Source organism: Rattus norvegicus, chromosome 20, assembly GCF_036323735.1.
Source record: "Rattus norvegicus strain BN/NHsdMcwi chromosome 20, GRCr8, whole genome shotgun sequence".
In the NCBI taxonomy this organism is placed as follows: Eukaryota; Metazoa; Chordata; class Mammalia; order Rodentia; family Muridae; genus Rattus; species Rattus norvegicus.
Genome location: NC_086038.1, coordinates 28866195 through 28887865, shown reverse-complemented (window position 1 = coordinate 28887865; position 21671 = coordinate 28866195). Strand labels below are relative to the sequence as shown.

At 51.6% G+C, this 21671-nt stretch overlaps 2 protein-coding genes and 1 long non-coding RNA gene across 25 annotated transcripts in view; 1 reads left to right on the top strand and 2 right to left on the bottom strand.

The window, feature by feature from the left end:
• Positions 1-21671, top strand: part of Cdh23 (cadherin-related 23) — a 382501-nt gene that overhangs the window by 277759 nt on the left and 83071 nt on the right. For 15 of the 16 annotated variants that reach the window (XM_063278917.1, XM_063278916.1, XM_063278914.1 and 12 more), the window contains 5 exons: positions 312-464; positions 2043-2156; positions 5465-5613; positions 18052-18112; positions 19669-19817. In XM_063278917.1, the coding sequence (XP_063134987.1) occupies positions 312-464; positions 2043-2156; positions 5465-5613; positions 18052-18112; positions 19669-19817 (626 nt within the window). Of the gene's footprint in view, positions 1-311; positions 465-2042; positions 2157-5464; positions 5614-9584; positions 13378-18051; positions 18113-19668; positions 19818-21671 lie in introns of those variants that run through there. The other variant, XM_039098377.2, reaches the window with a different exon arrangement.
• Positions 7746-11347, bottom strand: C20h10orf105 (similar to human chromosome 10 open reading frame 105). 8 transcript variants are annotated; one of them, XM_039099366.2, is made up of 3 exons: positions 11226-11347; positions 9034-9140; positions 7746-8857 (listed from the first exon to the last, which is right to left on the bottom strand). In XM_039099366.2, the coding sequence occupies exon 3, from the start codon at positions 8850-8852 to the stop codon at positions 8466-8468; it is 387 nt and encodes a 128-aa protein (XP_038955294.1). In that variant the 5' UTR covers positions 8853-8857; positions 9034-9140; positions 11226-11347; the 3' UTR covers positions 7746-8465. The 8 variants fall into 8 exon arrangements, with proteins under 8 accessions (XP_038955294.1, XP_038955292.1, XP_038955291.1 ...); XM_039099364.2 differs by lacking the exon at positions 11226-11347 and adding an exon at positions 9504-9630; XM_039099363.2 differs by having other exon boundaries at positions 7746-9140.
• On the bottom strand, positions 16718-21008 carry LOC134483915 (uncharacterized). The gene is made up of 2 exons (XR_010061111.1): positions 20757-21008; positions 16718-20679 (listed from the first exon to the last, which is right to left on the bottom strand). It is a non-coding gene; the product is annotated as an uncharacterized LOC134483915 (long non-coding RNA).

The following is a 21671-nucleotide window of genomic DNA, read 5'->3' as shown; positions in this document are numbered from 1 at the left end:
ACTGTGAGAAAACCACAGTGTCATTGTCATTGTCATTCTTTTTGCTACCGTTTTGGTTAAGTGGATGCTTGGGGTGAGGATGCTCTGTGCTTCTTTACATGAGACAGTGAAGGATAGTTGGGGAGTGCTAGCTCTGGTCGGCTTGAACCTGGATGGCTCAGCCACCATCCGGGTCTGCTGGATTTGTAACAGGGCAGCACTGACACATAGGCCACCCAGAGCCCACGACCCCCTTGGAAACCCTTGCAGCATGGCCCCGGTCGTCTACAGCAGTAGCAGGACCTAGGCCAGCATGTCCCTTTGTCTTTCAGTGTTGGATGTGAACGATGAGACGCCCACCTTCTTCCCTGCCGTGTACAACGTGTCTGTGTCTGAGGATGTTCCCCGTGAGTTCCGTGTGGTCTGGCTGAACTGCACAGACAATGACGTCGGTCTCAATGCGGAACTCAGCTACTTCATCACAGGTACCGCCTGCCCTGCTACCCGACAGGGACCTGGACAGGGCAGAGACAGAAGCACGGAAGAGGACATCGGCCTCTGCCTCCTTACCTCCCCGAGGGCTTGCTCCTGGTTCCCAGGGAGCTTCGAGACTGAAGGTGTACTGGGGGTAGACAGAGGGGACAGAGTGCTGACTGGGGTGTCCCTTCACCCCACTTCAGAAAGCAGTCACTGTAGGAATGTGGCTTCACCCCTTCCTTTGGGACTCAGGAAAACTCCTATTGGTTGAGAGGCAGAGGTTGCAAACCCCTAAGTGGATTGGTTTGGGCAGAACAGGTTCAATAGAGTTGTAACTAAAGCTGACAAGGCCCCGTCCAGTCTCTCTGCAGAAAGGGAACCAGTCACGGTGGTAGATACCGCTGTGGAAATGCCTGACCCACCTGACAGGCACTATCCCTCTATCCCACTATCCCTGACAGACACACATCCCTCCACCCTCCCATAACCACCTTCTTTCTGCCTATCAGCCGTCTGGAGCCCTGTCGCATGTATACTATATGTACGCATGCATACCTGTACACACATGCACCTCCCTGACGCCTCCCCAGCAGCAAGGGATTCAGGCTCACACGTCATTGATGGCTCCATTGGCCACAGTGGCTTTTCAGCCCTCAGGCTCTCCTTCCCAGGCTACCCCTCCTTTCCTCTTCACGCCCACCTCCTAACCCAAAGACCAACCCAGGAAGCCACAGTTGGTGAGACACCCACGTCACATCAGCCTTCAGCCGATAACACTTAATTGTCTTTATTTCCTCTCTGCCCCGTGTAGAGCTGGACTCTGTCTCTTGCAGAAGATACACTAGACTGTGAGGGCCTGGAAGTTGTCTTCTAGGTCTTTCCCTCAGGGGCAAACCATGGAAAGAGCACCTGAAAATTTCCTGCTCACCTGCCTTAAGCCCTTCTAGATTTGTCAGTCTCTGTAACTAACCAGTTGCTTTGACTCAACTGTTCCAAGCACAGTACAGTGGCTCCCCCTGCTGTCTAGAGTGCTGTATGCAGCTTGCTCTCCCTCACTGGTCTCCATACCTTCCCTGGTTCCATCCAAGGGGACTGCCATCCAGGGACATCAAGCTCTCTTGTCTCCTGTCTACATGCAACTCTATTCCATTCCAGTCCTCCATGAATTCCCGCCCAGAGAGCTGTAGCCCCTCGCTATCCCCAAAGATGAGGGTCCTGGAAAAGTCACACCCTCTACCCCTGTCAGTCCTTAGCCAAATGTAAAAAGTCCCTTAACTGAGTCAGCTGCCCAGCCTCCTCTGAAGGAGATGCTGGGGCAATTCGGGCAGGACCCATGCTCCAGAGTCAACATACAGGAGGAGCCCGGGACAGGGCACAGAACCTCAGATCAAACGGAACTTAAATGAACTGGTCCATAGTTAGAGTGTCTGGTACACAGTAGGTGCTCATACAGGCTGCACCCTCCACCTGTGAGAGCATCCTCTGAGGGCTCCTATGCAGGTTCCCAATTAGGAGGAGAGGCACGCTGCATCTCTTTGTAGAGCTTTGCCGAACAACCTAAGTCTTCCTTTCCCTTCTGCCTGCAGCGGGAAATGTGGACGGGAAGTTTAGTGTGGGCTACCGTGATGCCGTGGTGAGAACCGTGGTCGGCCTGGACCGTGAGACCACAGCTGCGTACACACTGGTGCTGGAGGCTATCGGTAGGTACTAGCTGCCCTCCGCACTGCCTGCATGGCTGTTCCGGCAGAGTTCACACTGGGGAGCCAGGCTCAGAGCCAAACCTCTGCCCTGAGGCTAGTGAAGAGAGGCCCACAATACTGTGGGGCACTGTGGGGTGGGTGGCTACTCTCCCATGCTCCAACTGCGAAGGTCCTAACACGGGAAATAGGGACGGAAGAAGGACCAAGACTCCAAACCATTCCCAACCTCGCAGTGAACTTGCGTCCAGCCTGGGCTACATGAGACTCTTTATTAAAACATCAAAAATTAAAATAAATGGGCAGTGATGGTCAGGGCTGGGGGACACTGTTGGACTTTTGTCTTCCTGCTTTTGGTTGCTCTGTCCCTGGGCATTGATTGTATCATTCCCTGGACCATGGTGGCCATTCTTTACAGCCACCTCAGTTCAGCATCCTCCCAGGTTCAAGTGTAGCAATAGAGAAGGCAGCCCCAGCCGGCCCTCTTCTCCAGCCTCACTGGTGGAAGCCCTTAAACAAGCTGTGGTCAGTTCTGTCTGGCCTATGTTAGTGCCTCTGCACTTCATCATGGCGAGGGAAGTGAGGTGTGCTCAGGTGTGTCTGTAAGTCGTTCATCTCTAGAGCTACTGGGAGGGTGATGGAGTGAGGATGAGGGTACTGCGGTGGTTTGATTATGCTTGGCCCAGAAAGGGGCACTATCAGGACGTGTGGCCTTGTTGGAGGGAGCGTGTCACTGTGGGCATGGGCTTTAAGACCCTCATCCTAGCTGCCTGGAAGCCAGTCTTCTCCTGTCTGCCTTTGGATGAAGACGTAGAACTCTCAGCTCCTTCTTCAGCCCTACATCTGCCTGGATGCTGCCATACTCCTGCCTTGATGATAATGGACTGAACCTCTGAACCTGTAAGCCAGCCCCAATTAAATGTTGTCCTTACAAGAGTTACCATGGTCATGGTGTCTATTCACACCAATGGAGACTCTGACTAAGACAGTATCCCACCGACTGGAAATTCTAAGCCTCAGCATGGGGGCAGAGGTTGGGTGTGGTCTTTCCAGGAAAGGGCAGGATGTGCTGATGGGCAGGCAAGAAAGGTATGCGTGGTGTGTGTGTGTGTGTGTGTGTGTGTGTGTGTGTGTGTGTGTGTGTGTGTATTTCCTAGTAACACTGGCCACTAGCCTAAGGTATAGCTCTAGAAGCACAAGCTAGAGTCAAATAAGAAAGGACGTGGAGATTTGAATCTTAAAGCTTGGTCTAAGCTTAGTCTAAAGCTTCCAAGGAGTAGGAAGTCCCTGGAATGCTTCTCTCGAGGGAAGAATGGTGTTGTGAGGTTAGTACTCCCACCCCCCAGTGGCTCCTCCTCCTCCCAGGAGCCCTCTCTCAGGTGTTTGTGGTGATTGGTGGGTAAGCAGGAATGAGCTATGATACCCATCCATCCCCTCCCAGCTCAGCCATGCCTGGCTGGCTCTGTCCTGCTAAGTTCTCTGCCATCCTGAGTGCAGGCTGGGAAGGCACTGCCTTTGGGGAGCCATCACCCAGCTAGAGCCAGCTTTGGTCTCATCCTTTTTGAAGGTCTCCCAGCTCAGCTGAGGCAGGGCCCTTGGGTGAGAGGGAATATCTTAGTTAGGGTTTTATTGCTGTGAAGAGACACCATGACCAAAGCAACTCTCATAAAGGCAAACATTTAATTGGGGCTGGCTTATAGTTTCAGAGGTTCAGTCCATGAACACCATGGTGGGAAACATGGCAACATCCAGGCAGACTTGGTGCTGGAGAAGCCAGGAGTTGTACTTCTTGATCTGAAGACAGCCAGGAGGAGACAGGATTCCATGCACTGGGCATAGCTTGAGTACCTCAAAGCCTACCTGTCTAGTTCTGCATTTCCTCCAACAAGGCCACGCCTACTGCAGTAAGGCCACACCTCCTAATAGTGTCACTCCCTATGACCAAGCATCGAAATGTATGGATCTTTGGTGGCCAAACCTATTCAAACCACTACAGAGAGGAGCCTAGGAAACGGGCTACTCTGGGGTGAGTGATCTGCACCCCAAATTATGCTCAACTGGGAATAAAAACCAAGTCACTATTGGTTCCCAGCTAACCCAACTGCCCCTCTCCTCCCTGGGAGTGTCCAGGGCTGGGACACACAAAAGTGAGCAAGAGTGTCATCTTCTGGGGAGGACTTTAGAAGCTTGCCCAGGTGGGGCTGTGGTTCCCGTGTCCACCCGGGCTGGCTCCGCAGAGCCCCAGCATGCCTTGGGAGGCCAAGTCCGTCCTGGAGGCATGCTGAACCCCAGCCCAGTGCTTAATAAGGAACAGTATAGTACTTAGTGAGGAACAGTTTTTAAAACCATAATTCTGAAATTCAGATGTTCAGTCTCTTGAGAAATGAGACACGAGGTGTCCCTGGGCCCACATTTGGTCCATCACTTGTGACTGGAGCAGCAAACACCTGCCCTTGAGGTGGCTGACCCAGGTGCCTTACCTGTGTCCTTCAACTCTCCCAGCATCCTGGCTCTGACAGCAGGCTATGTCGTATCTCATCACCTGTGTGGGTCCTGGGCTCGCTGGGACAAATTAAGGCAACTTTGGTGGCATTAAAGGACCTTCTCTAGAACCAGAGATACCAACTGCCCCTCCCAGCTCAGCCGTGCCCGCCTGGCTCTGTCCTGCTCTGCAGAAGTCACTGCCTTTGAGGGGTATGGCATAAAAAAGCACAGATGTGGCACCTCTGGTTCTAGGTATTAGCAGAGCCATTTCCTCCACAGCCTCGGGGAAGAACGGCCCCACCTCACCTGACCTTCTCTTCAGTGGTGGTGGTTTTTTGAGACAGACGGCACTCAGATAACTGGTTCCTAATAATCCTCCTGCCTTAGCCTCCCATGAGGCACACGCTGTGATCCGAGTACAGTGTCTTCTTCTAAGTCACTTAATCACTGGTTAAATGGGTAGGAGGGCTGACCTCCCTTCAAGATCTTCGACTTAATTGTGTCTCCAAAGCCCCTTTTATGAAATGAATCGTGCGCATAAGCTCTGAAGATTCAACCGCTCACCCCGCCTTCTTTAGGGCCTTGGTTAGCTCAGCTGTGTGTTGGGAAGGAGAATCCTGCCTGGTTCCCTAGGTTGTTGTGAGGGCTGAATGAACCAGATAAGTCACTGCCAGGAGGTGGCATGATGTCAGCCCTGGGGTATCGTTAGTGTTGATCTCGAAGGGCGGTGAGCCGCCATCCCTTGAGGCTGGTGTAGGACAGTGTAACTCTGACTGATGGCCTGGAGGACATAGCTTCTAATGCCTGTTCTCCCTCACCTCCCACAGACAATGGCCCTGTAGGCAAGCGGCGCACAGGTACGGCCACCGTGTTTGTCACAGTTCTGGATGTGAACGACAACCGGCCCATCTTCCTGCAAAGCAGCTATGAGGCCAGTGTCCCAGAAGACATCCCCGAGGGCCACAGCATTGTGCAGGTAGGTGGCAGGCTAGCACCAGACAGGGCTCCGCTCACCCCTGAGGGCACTGGCTCAGTAGCTTCACGACATAAGTGGTGGGGGCAGCAGGGGTCCAAGGCGGGCTGGAAGTGGCTTGCGCATCAAGAAAAATGACCCTTTCTCCCTTTTGGAAAGAGTGGGCCCCAGTCTGTGTTAGCTGAGGACAGAGCCCTGGCTCACCTTGCTCTCCTCCAGAGCCTTTCAAAGCAGTGGGGAGAGAGAAGTAAGTCTTTCCTGGAAAGGAATCAAGGAGAGGGAGAGCCAGGGCTCAGCAAGGCCAGAACAGAGCGGCTTTCACGGCTTCTTGGCTAGGCTTCCCTCTTGGAAGAAAGCAGGCAGAAGAAAGGGCTCCTTGGCTAAAAGGCCCAGAGGGAGGAGGACCCTGAAAACAAAAACAAAGCACTCTCTCTCTCTCTCTCTCTCTCTCTCTCTCTCTCTCTCTCTCTCTCGGAGGGGGGCTCTCAGTTGCTAGGCAGGAAGACAGGGAATGAATGGCCTTTTTCACCAGCTTCAATGTTTCGACTCACTCCAAGGGTGAGTGAACTCAGCAAAGTTGGGCCTGCCACTGTGGTCTGTTTCCTAGCTCAGGAGGGGAAAGAGAAGGAAGAGTAGGAAGGAGAGTGCGTCTGCCTCCCTGTGTGAGGCACTGTGAATTGTCAGGAGAGGCTCAGAAAGCAGACTAGAGTCCAGGAAGGCCAGAGGCATGCACGAGTCCAGCAGCTGTGTGCAGAGGGAGGGAGGAAATGGGTCCCTTCCTCTGACCTTAGCTATGAAAGAGTTAGAGCCCCCACCACCACCATGGGGCAGTAGGGCCCCATTCTTGCTTACTACCTGCCCCCCTCAGCTCACGGATAGGCACCCCCAGAAACCATAGACCACCCAAAATAAGGGCATCATAGCAGGTCATGAGTGAGCCTCATTGCTACATTTAGCCTAAAATGTTTCAGGGAGTTGGAGCAAAGTTGTTCAAAGATGGTTCGGGGAAGAAGCTGGTTTTCTTCCCGGCCCTGAAATGCTGCTTTCTATGCATTTGGGTCCATATCCTGGAGTCCCTGGGTGACATGAGGCTTCCCTACTCTCCTCACTTCTCAGACGTTCAGAGTCTCAGGACACTTTCTCCCAGGCCGTATAGGTGCTCTGAAAAAATGCCCCCTCCCTCTCTGAGGTCACAAGGATGCAGGAACAAGGCACAGTGACCCTACCTGCATAGCGTGCTTGGAGAGCCACCTTCCTTTAGGGCTGCCACAGGGGACACTGGGAAATCAGTGTGGGTCAAGTTCACACCCGATACCTGCTGCCTCAGTGAGTGGGGTACAGTGAGTGCTGGGACAAGATCTGGCTCCCTGTGCTCTCAGGGTTATAGGAAAGAACAGACAAGACCGTGCCTGCTGCTGGCCTCCCCGATACAGAGGAGACACAAGAGCAACCCAGGAGGGAGGGCAGTTCTATTGGAAAACAAAGAAGGCTTCGTACCAGTAAAGCATAAACCATGAACGGGGAGGACAGGACAGAATCATTCATTTGCCTGGTGTCTGGTCAGGATGAGGCTCAAAATATAAATTACAGCTAGTGCCAGATCCTGCTGCACACCACGGAGTGGGTATATCCGTGGACACGGGAGACAGTTAAGGCTCTGGATCAGGTAACAGCAAAACCAGAGATTAGTCCTCGGGAAGACTTGGGTGGCTTTACTATGGGTGGGGCAGGCAACTCTGTGATGGGCTCCTGGATCATTTGACTCTGAGACAGGAGCTAAGCACCTCAGGTTCCCTCTGTCCCATCTTCAAGCCTAAGATGCCGGCCTTGGCCGGAGAGGGTGAGAGAGAGAAGGGATTCCCAGCAGCCCACTGGAGTGAGTCTGCTTTAGCCTGTCGCTCAATGAAGTCCTTGCCACAGCACAGAGAGCACAGCTAGTGCCATCCAGCCTTGATCCTCCAGCTGTCCTGGGAGGTCTGGTCCAAGCTATCAGAGAGGAGGCCACCTCTTTCCCAGAGAGACATGCTACCACTGCCATACATCCTCTGAGTCCAGGTGGCATTGCCTCTGCCGCTGACTGTGGCCTCCTAGAGCAGTGATACATCCTCCACCTAGCCTTGGACAACACAGCCTGGTTTTTTGTTTGTCTGATTTGTTGTGATTTTATTTGAATTGTGATCCCATGTTCAGCTCAGGCTGCCTCAGACAATCCTCCTACCTCGGCCCGTTGCATGCTGGGATTACAAGTGCGAACTTCCACACTTGGCGTACAGGAAGCATCTTGATCCATCCTCAGGTCTTCCCAAGCTGTCCTGACAAGTTCCACTAAAGGGTGCTCATGATTTGACCTTTACCAGTGCCCTAGCTGGCAATGAACAAGACCCACAAGCACGGACAGAAAGGTCAAGAAGAAATGCCTGGGTCCCTTTCCCTGCTAGCCCAGATGCAGGGATGCCAGCATCCCACTTAGTTGAGATATCTGGATGTTTTAGCAGCTGGTTTAAGCTGGACCTTCAGAAATGAACAAGGCTTCTGGCGGGCCAAAGGGTGCTATTCCTAGGATTAGTAGATACCTAGCTTCCAAAATGGGTGCTCTAGGACCCTTAAGTTATACCTCAGAGCCCCAGAGCACATGTCTAGAGACCTTTGGGTATTCATCTTTTGATTCAAAGGTCTGTTAACAAGCAGAAGCAGGGGCCTTCGAGTCTCCTGGGAGACACAAAGGGAAATACTAGGGTGCCTCAGGAGCCCAGAGGAGTCCAGAGTATCTGTACCACTGCCCTGTGGCCTGTGGTGCCAGGTTCCATCAGAGGCAGGATAGTCTTGGGTGAGCCTGTGTGTGGATGGGCACCGTGTCACATCTTGGTGGCTTCAGTCCAGTCATAGTCACCTCGGTGATCCTCAAGGCCTGGCAGAGGACACTGCTGGATAGTAGGCCTGCCTCGTCGGAAGCTGTGCAGAGAGCGTCTCAGCGAGCCCAGGCGCTTCCAGAGCCGGAGTCTGGGTTCACTGGGGCTCACTGGGTGATGTGGCATGCATTCTCGGGCCCCTTGGCGGCCGGGGTCCAGGGCAGTTGGCTTGCACAGCATCATGAACAGCAGGCAAGAGGCCAGTAGTAGAAAAATGCAGGCCAGGGCAAGGAGAATCGGTACAGGGTCGGCAGCCTGGGAGTAAGTCCCAGAAGTAGCAGGAGTCGTGAGGAATGTTGGCGAGATGGGGAGGCTGGAGCCCTCTGTGTTCATGGTGCCTACAGGGGCAGGACAGAGAATCAGAGCAGCTGCATCCCAGACAGGGACAAGTGAGACTCACTTGGAGCAAGCCAATGGGGGCTGAGCCGTTAGTCAAGCTCCCTTGATAGCGCGTCACAGGTTAGCATAGTGAGGCATCGTATACATCTGATTAGTGACAGAGATGGGTCTGTACCTGAGGCTTCTCTCTGCTATCCCCCTCCACTGTGAAGAACACGGGACATAGAAAGCTTTCTGGCATTTTATAATCAGTTCTCAGCATTTGCCATCCAGTCCTAAAACCTAAAAGCCGTAAGAGTCAGAAAGCCACTAAATGAATCAGGCACAAGTCAGAGTGTGAGATGCTATGGTGGGCGGCTGGCAGGGCCCCCAGCAGTAGCCTAAGGTCAAAATGAGATTTCTGAACCATGTGTAGTGGTGCCTGCTGGCAATCTCAGCACTCGGGGGCAGGACAGAATAGGAATGCAAGGCATTTGAGACCAGGCTGAGCTACGTGAGACTCGGATGGATGGATGGATGGATGGATGGATGGATGGATGGATGGATGGATGGATGGATGGATGGGTGTGGTGGGGGGGTGGATACTACATGAGACTCAGAGTTAGGTGGATATAGATGGATAGATGGACCAGTGGACAGACTTACAGACAGACAGACTGACAGACTTCCAGATATCTTGGCATGTCAGTTTCAATTATTGACTTCTCTGATATCCCCTTTACACAGGGCACTGACCCCTGCTGGCCACACTTCCCCAGGTCTACCACATAACCTATTTCACCTGCCTGACTCCAAGGGTACTTCTGTTGCTCCTTCCTGATGCAGTCTAGCCTGTCCCCAGGGAAACAGAGAACCAGCACAAGAGACCAAACCCAAGCCACACGGACTAGCGAAGGACAAGACCAGGTGTCCTGACTCCTGGCCCCACCTGCCCCCTTCCAGACTTCAACCCTCTCTGAGCCCAGGGAGTGACTCAGACACCTGGGAATAAAACCCATAAGGAGTTGACAGAAGCAAAGCAGAAGCCTGTCCTATAACATTGTTTGCCTGCTGGACATTTCCACTACCCCTGCAGAGAACCCATCCTGCATGGGGAGTGCTGCAGATGGTCCTTGGAGAGAGAGGACCAAGCCAAACCGGACAGCTAGTAGCCAAGCCCCTGTGTGGTTAGTGCATGATGGGCAGCTCCGAGAGGGCCCTGGCTCCCCCACAGCCTAGGCTGATAGCCCTTGGGGAGTAGAAGTTTTGTCCAGATCCTTCAAGCTTCTTCACTGAGGCAAGGAGGCAAGCAAGTTTCATTGTCTGAAGCACAGAGAAGAAGCAGGTATTACAAAATGCCAGATAAACTTGTTTCCAAAAATTTTGAAATGAATTTTCAAATACTGGACCTGAGGCAGGAGAACAGCTTCCACTTTCCCAGCTTACTTGTATCTCCCTCAGGTTCTAGCAACAAAGCCAGGTCATGGGAGAGGCTCTGTCCCAACAAGGCCCTGCCTGCAGCTAGGGGAAATCAGGGAGCATGGCCACCCAGCCCCATTAGCCACGGGAACCCTTGTCCCACCTGGGCACTCACCAGCAACTCCGGGACCTAAGTCCTGGCTCCTGGGCACAGCTGACTGAGGGCATCCAGTGCTGTCCACCCACCTGCCACCCAGCCCATGTCCCAACCCCTCCCAGGCCTTGCAGCTGCTCCAGGCTGGAAATTCTGATGCTTGTCTGACTGCTGAGGGCCTCCACCCTCCAGGCCTTGAGCCTGGAAAACGCTCTGAGCAGACGGCATCCATGGATCAGCCCTTCCTGGCATCTGAGCTGGAGCAGGGATGGGTATACCCACTGTCATCCCCGGTAGAGAGAAAGTAGCTGCCCTCTTGGCTCTCAACACTTGGGTAGTCCTGGCTAAGGCCTGCATCCTACTAGCTCAGAACCCAGAGAAGCTGTGAGGCTACAGGTCCCAGGGCCACTTCTGCACAGAGACCTGAGACACTCTAGTGGCAGTCTGTGACACTGGAGAGCTTGAGGCAAACCCAGCTGCCTACCCAATTCCTGGCTGCCAGTCAGCAAGAATGGCTGGTTCCAGAGTGAGTTCTCCTGAAGCCCAAGCAAGGAGCCCCCTTCCTACTGGAGCCCTCCTCTGAAGGCATCTCTCTACAAACTAAGACATCCTTACTTCCTTGGAGTCTCACAGAGAAAGTGTGGCCTTGGCTTAGCCGTTCCCCTTTACTGGGCCTTATTTCTGTTCCCAGAGTAACAAAAGGACTCCCTAAACCTGAGCACACCTTCATGACCTCCCAAGTTTCCAATACGGGTCTCCCCGACTTCTTACATTGGCCTTCTCAGCACTGACCTACCCTCGGAGGCAAGGCCTACCCTCGGAGGTCTGTATCCTCAGTGGTCAGGTCTCTCAGCTGTCCCAGGAGATCCAAGCGAGTGGTCTGTGGCCCTCCCTATGTTATGCTGTAGAGGCTGCAGCAGACTGGCCTCCCCCTGCTTTTCCTCCTGGGCCTGGTTTTGTTGGGAGAGCCCTGGCCTGCTTGGGGGAGGGGACAACTGGGAGCATAGAGGTAGCAACTGACCAGGAAGAAAGAGAGGGAGGTGTTGGCCTGGCTCACTCCAGCCTGTCTCCTTGGAACCCTCTTATGTGGGGAAACACTGGTCAGAGCAGGAGTGGGTTTAACTGCCTCTTGGCCTGGGGCTCCCATCATCCCCCTTGGAAATTTGAATGGTATGGTCGACTATTCAGTGCCTGCCAGCCCTCAGGTTACCAGGGAGAGGGTCTATAAGCAGAGAGACGCCCTGAAACCCCAAGGCCTCCCCTGCAGGGTTCCCTAGGCCCTGTTTTTCCTGGATCTTCAGAAAATGTCCCTTATCTGGCTGCAGAAGTGAGTGCCATTTCTCAAATTTCAACATGCCTCAGACTGAGGGACAACCAAGGACAGGCCATTCACAGTCTGAGTGAGGTAACAGGTTCTCTCCAACCCTCACCCACAACCCTCCCCCTCCTTCCCAGTATACCAAACTCCCCTGGCAACCAGCTGCCTGCTTAGGAGCCTAAATATTGTGCAGCCTGCCTCTCAGGGGACCCCGTGGTCTCAGAATGCAACATGGTAATAGTCCCACCACGCCTAAGGCCTATGACCCTTCACCACAAAATAAAGCCTTGTCTCCCAACCCTGGAGTGGACAAAACTTTCCCACTCACTGTTAAACATGGAGGGAACCTTGGTGACCCAGCACAGTCCTTCCCAACAGGTGACAAGGCTGTGTTCCAGGCAGACACAGGCTGCCCAGAGTTATCCCACAAGTTAGTGCTGGGTAGGAACCCGGTGTTTCTCTACTTAAAGGACAAAGTCTTGCCTTAGACAAGAGGGGGCAGGGCAGTCTGTCTGATGGCTTGACCTTTGTAGTCAGGATCCTCCTTCTGACTTTTGCCCCAAGTGTGTCCAGTAAGCAAAGTTAAGGAAATTTGTATTAGGACTTTGAGTGGCACCTCACGAAAACCTGATTTGATCACCCTGGCAAAGAGAGAGACCAGTGCCAGAGCGATCCTGGAATGACCCACAGGATCAAGGGAAAATAAAATGGGGACACAGCTGGGCTTGCAGATCGGGGACCAGGGATCTGAGCGTTATCACTGCTGTATGTAGCATGTGTCTTTCATCTGTCCCTGCTGAGTCAGCTCGGTGTCTCTCCCCAGAGACTGGCCACTCAGCCAGTTACACCCCCATTCGGCAAGTATACAAGAAGCCCAGTGTGGCCATGATGCAGTCCTGTAATCCAGCACTTGGGAACTAGAGGCAGGAAGATGAAGAGTTCAAGTCCAGCTTGGACTATTTGAACTCTAATCTCAATACAACAACACAAAGGCAAACAGCCCTACTGTGTGCCAGAGGGTAGTAACATGGCAGTGCACAGAGCCCTTCCTCTTTTATGGGATCAGCAGAGGGAGACAAGAACAAATATAATTCACTCAAGGCAGAATAATGGCAATGAACCAAAGAAGCAATTTACCCAAGCTTATCATGGCGAGCCAATGACTTTCGAGTCACTTACAGGACTCGAAAATAAATAACTCAAAAACATTTGCGTCATCCAAAGGCTCGCCCCAGCATGGGCAATGATTACAGAAGATGTAGTTTCCTGCCTAATTTTCGAGCAGCTCCACCCAAGAGTCTTTTCAGTAATTACTGTCCACTGCCAAAAAAAAAAAAAAAAAAAGTTTTGGACTGGGGATTTAGCTCAGTGGTAGAGCGCTTACCTAGGAAGCACAAGGCCCTGGGTTCGGTCCCCAGCTCCGAAAAAAAGAATCAAAAAAAAAAAAAGTTTTCCTGCCCAGTGCTGACAGCCAGCGCTAACAGCAGCAATAATGTATGTGTGTTATATACATGCATGGGAGGTTATTTGACAGGCATGTCACATCTGATAAACAGAACAGCCACCATGGCCTTGCAGCTGGGGACTATGACTTCCACAGCCACAGTTTTGTCCTGATTTACAGCACCAAATATGAGTTTTGCTCTGTGGTGTGGGCCTTAAATCCAACAGAAAAGCACCTTTAACAGCTATGCCACTATTGTACCAGAATCTTGTCAAATTTTGCAAGATCTATGTATGTATGTAGATATACATACAGTCCACTGTTACACCAGAGAGCATGTTTTTGCCTGGTATGTAGTCCATATAGAGTCTGTAACAGAATAAGTTTGTGACGCCTCTCTCTTAATAGCCTGCACTGTGTCTTCTAGTTCTCTAAAAGCCAGCCAACAAGGAGGGAGCTCCCCGCTCAGTTCTAGCTTGCTCTCTTCAATGAAAGTGTATGGTGCCTTCAACAATAAGTCCTTAGACTTACCGTCGAATGTTGGCAAGCAACCAATACCAGTCATAATGGCCTGTTTGATGCGAGGGTCCCACAGGGCCTCCCTGGCCAGCAGCCTATCCGGCACTAGGATGGTTAGTCAATAATTGTATGGCTCTGGGCATGGCCTTTTCACCTACACAGTATGCCTTTCTCTTGTTACTGTTATTCCAGATGCTTTTCCAAATCTGTAAGACACTAGGGATTGTCTTTATACAGTGAAACTTTTCCATCATATTCTGAAAGTGGGGGCTGGGGATTTGGCTCAGTGGTAGAGCGCTTGCCTAGCAAGCACAAGGCCCTGGGTTCGGTCCCTAGCTCCGGAAAAAAAAAAAAAAAAGAAAAAAGAAAAACTGAAAGTGGCACTGCTGCAAACAAGTGCCGGACACCAAAAGAATTAGCAAGATCCAGTGATGCATGGAAATGTCTTGTTACGGTGTCACTGATGTCCTCAAAACAAACAAACAAACAAACAAACAAACAACAACAACAAAAACCAAAAGCAGTATTGGGTACCACATCATGGTTGGGGGCTCTACCCCATCTGACCCCCCCCCCAGAATGCACAGTCATTCTCCATAAACCACCCTATGTCCTCATCCTGGGGCACTGCCGTGGGTCTGTCCTGTGTTTTCCCACCCAGGATGGCCTTTATGACTCTTGACTGAACTGGTAGTTAAGGGTGGGTGGCATCATGTTGTCATTGTCTACACTAAAGGACAGACTCTCTGGCTCTGATAGGTTCTGTACCAGTTCCAAGGTCATTAGCCATCCACCACAACTGGTTACTGAAAAAGCCCCCATCCGGGTGAAGTTTTTTTGATACAGAATCTCATTTGGTAGTCGAGGCTAGACCATGTAGACCATCCTAGCTTTAAAACTGTGACAGTCCTCCTGATGGTGCATGCTATGACTCAGAGATCACAGGCATATGCCACCCTGCTCCAGCCTGGTGTCTCTTCTTGAAGGGGAAAATGGGGACAGCTAATTCTGAAAGGATGTTGCCCACCCTTTGTTATTTCCCCTAGTGCATTTGACTCAACATGAATCTTACCACATTTGTTTCTTGGTGACTCGGACAGTGCTTTTGCTTTGCCCGTCTCATCCCCTCATCTTGGCTTTAACACCTTATAAAAACAGTTTACATGTTGGTCTAAATCAGTGGTTCTTAACCTGTGGGTCATGACCCTTTGGGGGGGGAGTTAACGACCCTTTCACAGGGGTCGCCTAAGACCATCAGAAAACATGGGTTTCTGCATGATGATGGTCATGACAGCACCAATCGCAGTCATGAAGCAGCAACCAACGTAATTTTATGGTTGGAGGTCACCACAACCTGAGGAACTTTCTTAAAGGGTCGCAGCATTAGGAAGGTTGCCTTCGGATTCGCCAGAGCCTTTCCTACTTTGTAAAGGTCACGTCCCACCAGGGAGCTCAGCAGAGCAACTCAAACCCCACAACCATCCCTAGATAAATCAACTTCTTTTCTAACTCTCTGGTAAACATAGTACTCAAAGCCACAGACTGGCCATTAGTCACCACCTCCCACACACCCAGTTCCCATGGCAATGCTTCTCACTCCTCTTCAGCCTCCCTGTCCCTCCTAGCCGCGAAGACCTTAGTCAGACACAACCCAGTGTCCCTATTGGCTTATAGGAGCCAGTCCACGAGGGACATTTTCTCTCCCATTGGTCAGCTTAAGCCAATAGACACAGCTCAAGGAGGAATGGCAGCTATATTACTGGTTTCTTAGTCCCGCCCCGCTCAGAGTGCGCCCATCCTTCTCTGTTCCATGGCCTCACACAGCACCCTTAGAGGGCCTCTTTTATTCTTTTATTCCTTGTTTAAAAGTCCCCTGAGGCTTGAGAGATGGCAGGATGGTTAAGAGCACTGTCCTCTCTTCCAGTGGCCCTCCATTGCTTCCTAGCGCCCCTATAGTCGTCCCTAGAGATCCAACACCCTCTTCTGGCCTCTGCAGGTACCCACATACTCACGCCATACCTGCACACATATGTGCAAAAATAATAATATATCTTTCCCAACACCATCAGTTCGGAGCTGAGGAGTCCCTGATTGTGGTTGTTTATTGTCCTGGGCCACAGTTAAGGTCTCTGCCTGCATCCTGAACCATAGATTCCCCCTCTTCTCTGTATTAAAGATTGCGGTGAGGAGTGTTCCTCTCACTTCCAATCCACTCCTCCTTCCCCTTCCCTTCTTTCCGTTGGTTCCAAAGCCATGGAAACCGCTTCATCTCCGCTCTAACTTGTGTGCTCCCTCCCTGGCATCCGGTCAGCTATAGGAAGCAGTGGGATAGCACCCCCATCTCGTCTTTGTTTTCAGCATTTCTCCTGCTAAACCAAAGGCTGTCTTGAAGGATGCCGTCCGTGCGCCACTCTCCTGTAGTAATTCTTCTCTTGCACAGGCCAGTTCTGTCTGGATTGCTGAGCCTCGGTTGCTCGTCATCACCCACGGCAGAGGCCGTGCAACTACTGGAGTGACTATGTCTAGGTCACGCCTCAGAGGGGACAGCCTCAGAAATACATCGTATCACCCATGGCAGATGCATTCCGCTGTTTACTTTCCTATTGCCGTAATAAACGCCCTAACTAAAGCATCTTAAGGGTAATGGGCATATTTTGTTTACAGTTTCAGAGAGATACCAGTCCCTCGTGGCTGTGGTCAGGAAGGGCTGTGGTCAGGAAGGACATGGTGCCCGAAGTAGGTGGGGAGGTGTGGGGCGGGGGTACCGTGGAACCAGGAGGAGCTGATCCAGAACTGGAGTGGTGTCCAACTCCATAAATCTTGTCTTGAGAGCCATAGGAGTAAGGACCACTCTTTCCCCTACCACAGGCCGGCATGTCCAAGGCTAACCAGAGGAGGTCCTGTAGTTCCAGCCAGGTTAATCTTCCTCTCTCCTTAAAAGGTCAGGCCCAGGAGCAGCTCCTTATGCAAATAACACGTTCCCAGCACCTTAGCCATAGCCCATGAAAGCCTCTACCCACTCTACAGAGGTTTAAATACCCTTTATTCTCCACAATTAAACAGGCTGCTCAATGAAGCCTACCTCCAAAGATGTCTGTTTCTCACAGCGTTCACTGGTTGCCTGAGGTCTCCCCCACTCCTGACTGTTCTTGCCTCCTGCTCCTCCAGATCCCCGGCCACAGAAGCAGAGTGAATGGGAAGTAGAGGCAGGCTATGAGGCTAAGTCCAGTCCCCAGTGACCCACTTCTTTCATGGTGAGGCACTGTCTCCTAAAGGTTCCACCACCTTCCCAAACAGTGTCACTATCTGAGGACTAATCCCTGTGAGTACATAGATTAGAGTATATAAGACACACCAGGACCATCTGCAGGGAGTCACATCAATTCTACTTGGGGTGATTCAAGGCTTATGTAGTTTTGGGGAATCAGCGGTAGAAATATCCAGGATGGGCAAAGGTCATTGGCTGAGGGCTTAGGGTACCAAAATGCCTCATTAGCATGGGGAAGCATTTCGGGAATCTCAGGTGCTAACAGAATCGTTTCTGATCAGGAGAAAGTAAGTTGAACCTGTAATCTAACTAAAGTTATATGACATTCTTCAGGCAGAGGTAATGGGGGAGAGAGGTCAGGGAAGGGGAAGCCCTGCCCACAAAGGGAGTCCTTCATTTTGTAGGCAGCCGAGCCCCAGAAGGCTGTCAACTGGTAAACTTCAACTTTAAGTAGTAAGGTGACAGGGGAGCATTCCACATCTAAATCACAATAGGTAACCAATTCTGTTGCAAAGCTTCCCCAGGGTGGTGTCTACCAACACATAGGTGGTGTCTCACCCCACATAGGGCACTCGTGATAAAAACAAATGATTCCACCCAGTGCTCCTTTGGTGAACCAGTAAGTCTATAGGAGCACAGTTTACTTACGGATCATGGGAAACTCTTCAGTGGAACCGCCCGCAAGTTGCTCAGGGAAGCTCCAGGGACACAACTTTTATGCATCGGCACTCATGCTGGGGTGGGCTTTTCAGTGATGCAGCAGCTGTTTCAGAGTCACTCTCATGATGGTCCTAAGACACCAAGAGCCTCACTGGTAGGGGGTCATAGAGGTATGGAGTGGCCTCTTTCAGCCTGGGCCAGAGAGTAATGACGGAATATCTCACATGTCCCCCCAGCCCCGTCCCTCATGAGAAAGGGCAGGGGTGGGTGGTCCTGGATGGGGTGACATAGACCACAGATGGCAGAGTGTCCGTGTAGACAATAAACAGGACTCACACAAATGCCTGGGGTCAAGTATGGGGGACTCTGTTAAGGACAGCTACCCTCCCTGCCTTGGGGTCGGGAATAATTCCACTGTCTCTTCTCCTTCAGCTGAAAGCCACAGATGCAGACGAGGGCGAGTTTGGACGTGTCTGGTACCGCATCCTCCATGGTAAGTGGGCTGAGAGGGATGGCTGCTGCCCTTCGGAGACAGCACTTCCTTTAGGCTGAGCAGAGCAGAGGTTGAAGCACCACATACACAAGCTGCAGCTCAGAAGAATGTGGGTTCCTGATGGTTTACACTAAGTTGAGTATTTACACTGACGTTTACACTAAGCAAAGAACGGTTGGTCGGTCGGTTGGTCGGTCGGTTGGTCGGTCGGTATGCTGGCCTTGTACCTAAGGGCTCCACATGCTACAGTATTCTCAAAGCTGACAGAGAAGACCTTGGAAGTCAGGGCAGCCCCTGGAAGGTCATTGGCGATTCACTCTCCTGGGTCCTCCTAGAAACATGAGCCCTCTCTGAGCTGTTCACCACAGCCAGAGCATGAAACACCACTCACCAGGATCAGGAGTGCAGCCACCCTGCATGAACTCCAGGGACCAAGTATGGATAAGGGTGTCCCTGGAGAGAAATAAAGCCCATAGGTACCAACCCGGCCCAGTCAGGTCCACTGCATCACTCACCTACCAACAGTAGGGTTTGGGTCCAAGACCCCTTAGAAAAGCTTCCATTTCCCCAATAGAAATGGAGGTGTGGAGATAAGGGTTAGACCCCAGACTTCACATAAGGAAGAGGTAGGTGGGCTTCAGTTCCGTGACCCCCTCTATTAGGCCATTGTGGACTTGAACCAAATTCCCAAGTGAAGGGATGGTTTTCAGCTGGTAATACAAGTTAAAATCAAATGTATTTGAGGTACAGAATTATAAACTCTTTACGTTGGGGTAGATGATAGAATACTTTATCTACATTGCCAAATATGATAGACTAAATGTTATGTCTATCAGACCTTACAATTTACATAATTGTTTTAATTATGTTCAATGTGTATCTGAGAGAAAAGAACCTTTTTAATTGGACAAAAAGGAGGAAATGTAGCTGCTTGTATTCTAATGCTAATTTGTATCCCTCAAAAAACCATTTGCTTTTGGGACTCTGTCCCCAGTTGGTTCTCATTGGTAAATAAAAATGCCAACAGCCAATAGCTGAGGAGAACAGACAGAGCTGGGGTTTGAGATTTTTCCCAGACTTGGGACCAGGAACAAGAAGGAAAGGAGGAAATCCGCCATGCTAAGAAAGTGTGGAGGAGAGGAGAGACACCGAGCCTGTGAAGAGTGTAGGACAGAGAGGCATGGCTGCCACGTGCCAGAGCCGGGAGAGCCAAAGCACTGAGTCCAGGGCAGCCAAGGCAAAACGTAGAATGTAGTAAGTAGTAACTCAGAATTATTGGTGGGAGGTAGATTCTAGTAGTATGGAGGCTAGGCAGGTGCCCAGCTACTGTGCCGCTTAAGGCTTATTAAAATATAAAGGCTATGTATGTGTCTTTCACTCATAAGCCATCGAGGTGGGTAGCAATCCCGAACTGGGATTTGTTAATTAATAATTAATTCGACACCCAAGTCCTGTGGGCAGGACCAGCACACCATAGGTCCTGGAACTCACCGCCTTCTATCTCGTGGGCATCTTCCACCCAGTCCAGCCCATACATCTCTTGTGTCCCTCCACAGGTAACCATGGCAACAACTTCCGGCTCCACGTCAGCAGCGGGCTCCTGGTGCGAGGCCCAAGGCCCCTGGACAGGGAGCGAAACTCGTCCCATGTGCTGATGGCAGAAGCCTACAACCACGACCTGGGGCCCATGCGGAGCTCGGTCAGGGTGAGAGCATACATGGGGCCGGTGGGGCAGGTTCCGCACTGACTGATGAGCAGCGCAAGAAATTTGGTGAGGAGACCAAGGGCCTAAGCCAACCAGGGATCTTGGATTTGACCTTTTGTTCCACGCCACGGTTTCTTCAGCTGAGGAAGGGGATCCATGATACTCATGTCTGTCCTAAGGGAGGAAAGACCGCTCTATCCTTTATAGCCATCCGGTTCTCCGAAGTGCATCAAGGAACCTTCCCAGACACAGGCTTGCAGGAGTAGAGAGCACTGCTGTTTTGCAGACGAAGAAATAGAGTCATAGAGAAGTGTCCAAAGGCAGGACAGACTCGAGACTATGCATTTTGGGTCCAAGTCCAATGCTGTTTCTCTTGAAACCGTTCCGAGGATTCTCCCGCCCCGTTCCCAGCTGCCCTATCAAATGCGTTCTTCACACACGGCCTCACTAGGCAGCCGAAGCCAAAGAACCTTCTCTAATGGTCACACACACAGAGGTCTGCCGTTTACACACACCCCTCCTCAGCCTCTATACACAAGTAGCAGCCCATAGGCCTCTTGCCCCTAAAGCCACAGGAAGTGGGTCAGAGTCCAGAGGTCCCTATCCTAGAGGAAGGTGGGAATTCAGCTGGTAGAGATGGACCCAGGACTGAGTGTGGCTGAGTCAGCTGAACTTATCAGCCCATCACCACTGTTTTCTGAACTGGAAACACCGAGTAGGATCTACCTGGTCAGTGGTCGCACAAGTCACTCTGGGATACTTCCCCACATGTGAACGGTGGATGTCTCCAACCAGATTCCTGGCCCCGTGCACATCTGTCAGGGCTGAGTCAGCTCTGAATTCCAGCTCTTTGCTCTTATCCCTGTGGAGGTGGGAGAGAAGGTTGGCTCCTGACGAGCTACCCCCAGGCCCCACATCCCTTAAAGAGCAAATGAATACCTGTCCAAGTGGATACGGCAGAGAGATCGGGTCCCTTGGATCCTTAAGAGCATGTTGATTGACAGAGATGACAGGTATAAGCCAGGAAGTCACTACAGCAGGTTCCCTGTGTCACAGTCTCTTATTCACATGCTAATGAGCATGGTCAGCCCAGTATCTTCCCTCTGCAGACTCATGAGAGTAGCTGGTATCAGTGAGGTTCAGGCTGGACCCCTGGACTTCAAGTTTCCTAACCACAGCCCTCTCTGCGTCGTCCCCTCTCCTCCCCCACACACCTGTTTCTCAAGAGCCTGACACTGTGGCTGCTACATGCCATTTTTAGCCACCAACCTTGTTAAACCAAATTCTTTGAAACATCCCAGGGTGTAAAACAGATCAAAGGTAGACTGTGTGCTACTATGAGGTGGGGCACCCCACCTACAGCCTTGGGCCCCTTTATATGCTTCTGAAGACCCTGAAGAAAAAGAAATTGACCCAATTCTGAGGAAGGCCCTACATTACACCCATTTTACAGATGAGGAGACTGAGGCAGAAAGGAATCAACCAACTTGGTTAGGGTCCCATTAGGGGATGGGTAGAGCCAGGCTTCACCCCCAGGCAAATGGCTCAGACTATTCTTTTATTTCTACACTACATGATTCCTGGACCACAGTGCCCAAGAAGGCTTCTCAGAGCGCTGACAAGCACTACATCCCCAAAGAGTAACTTTTAAGAATTCAGGTGTTGTCCTCTGGCATGGACATTTGATGACCCCTACAGTTTACAGCTTCTAAGAGAGTGAGGAGAGCTGGGGCGCTTTCTGAGAGCAACGCGAGGCCTCTAGTTTTGCCACGCAAGCTGTAATTCTCACTTTAGGAGCTAGCAACAGACCCCACGAGGGCCAGGAAGTCAGGAGGGAAACTGTCCTGTGTGTGT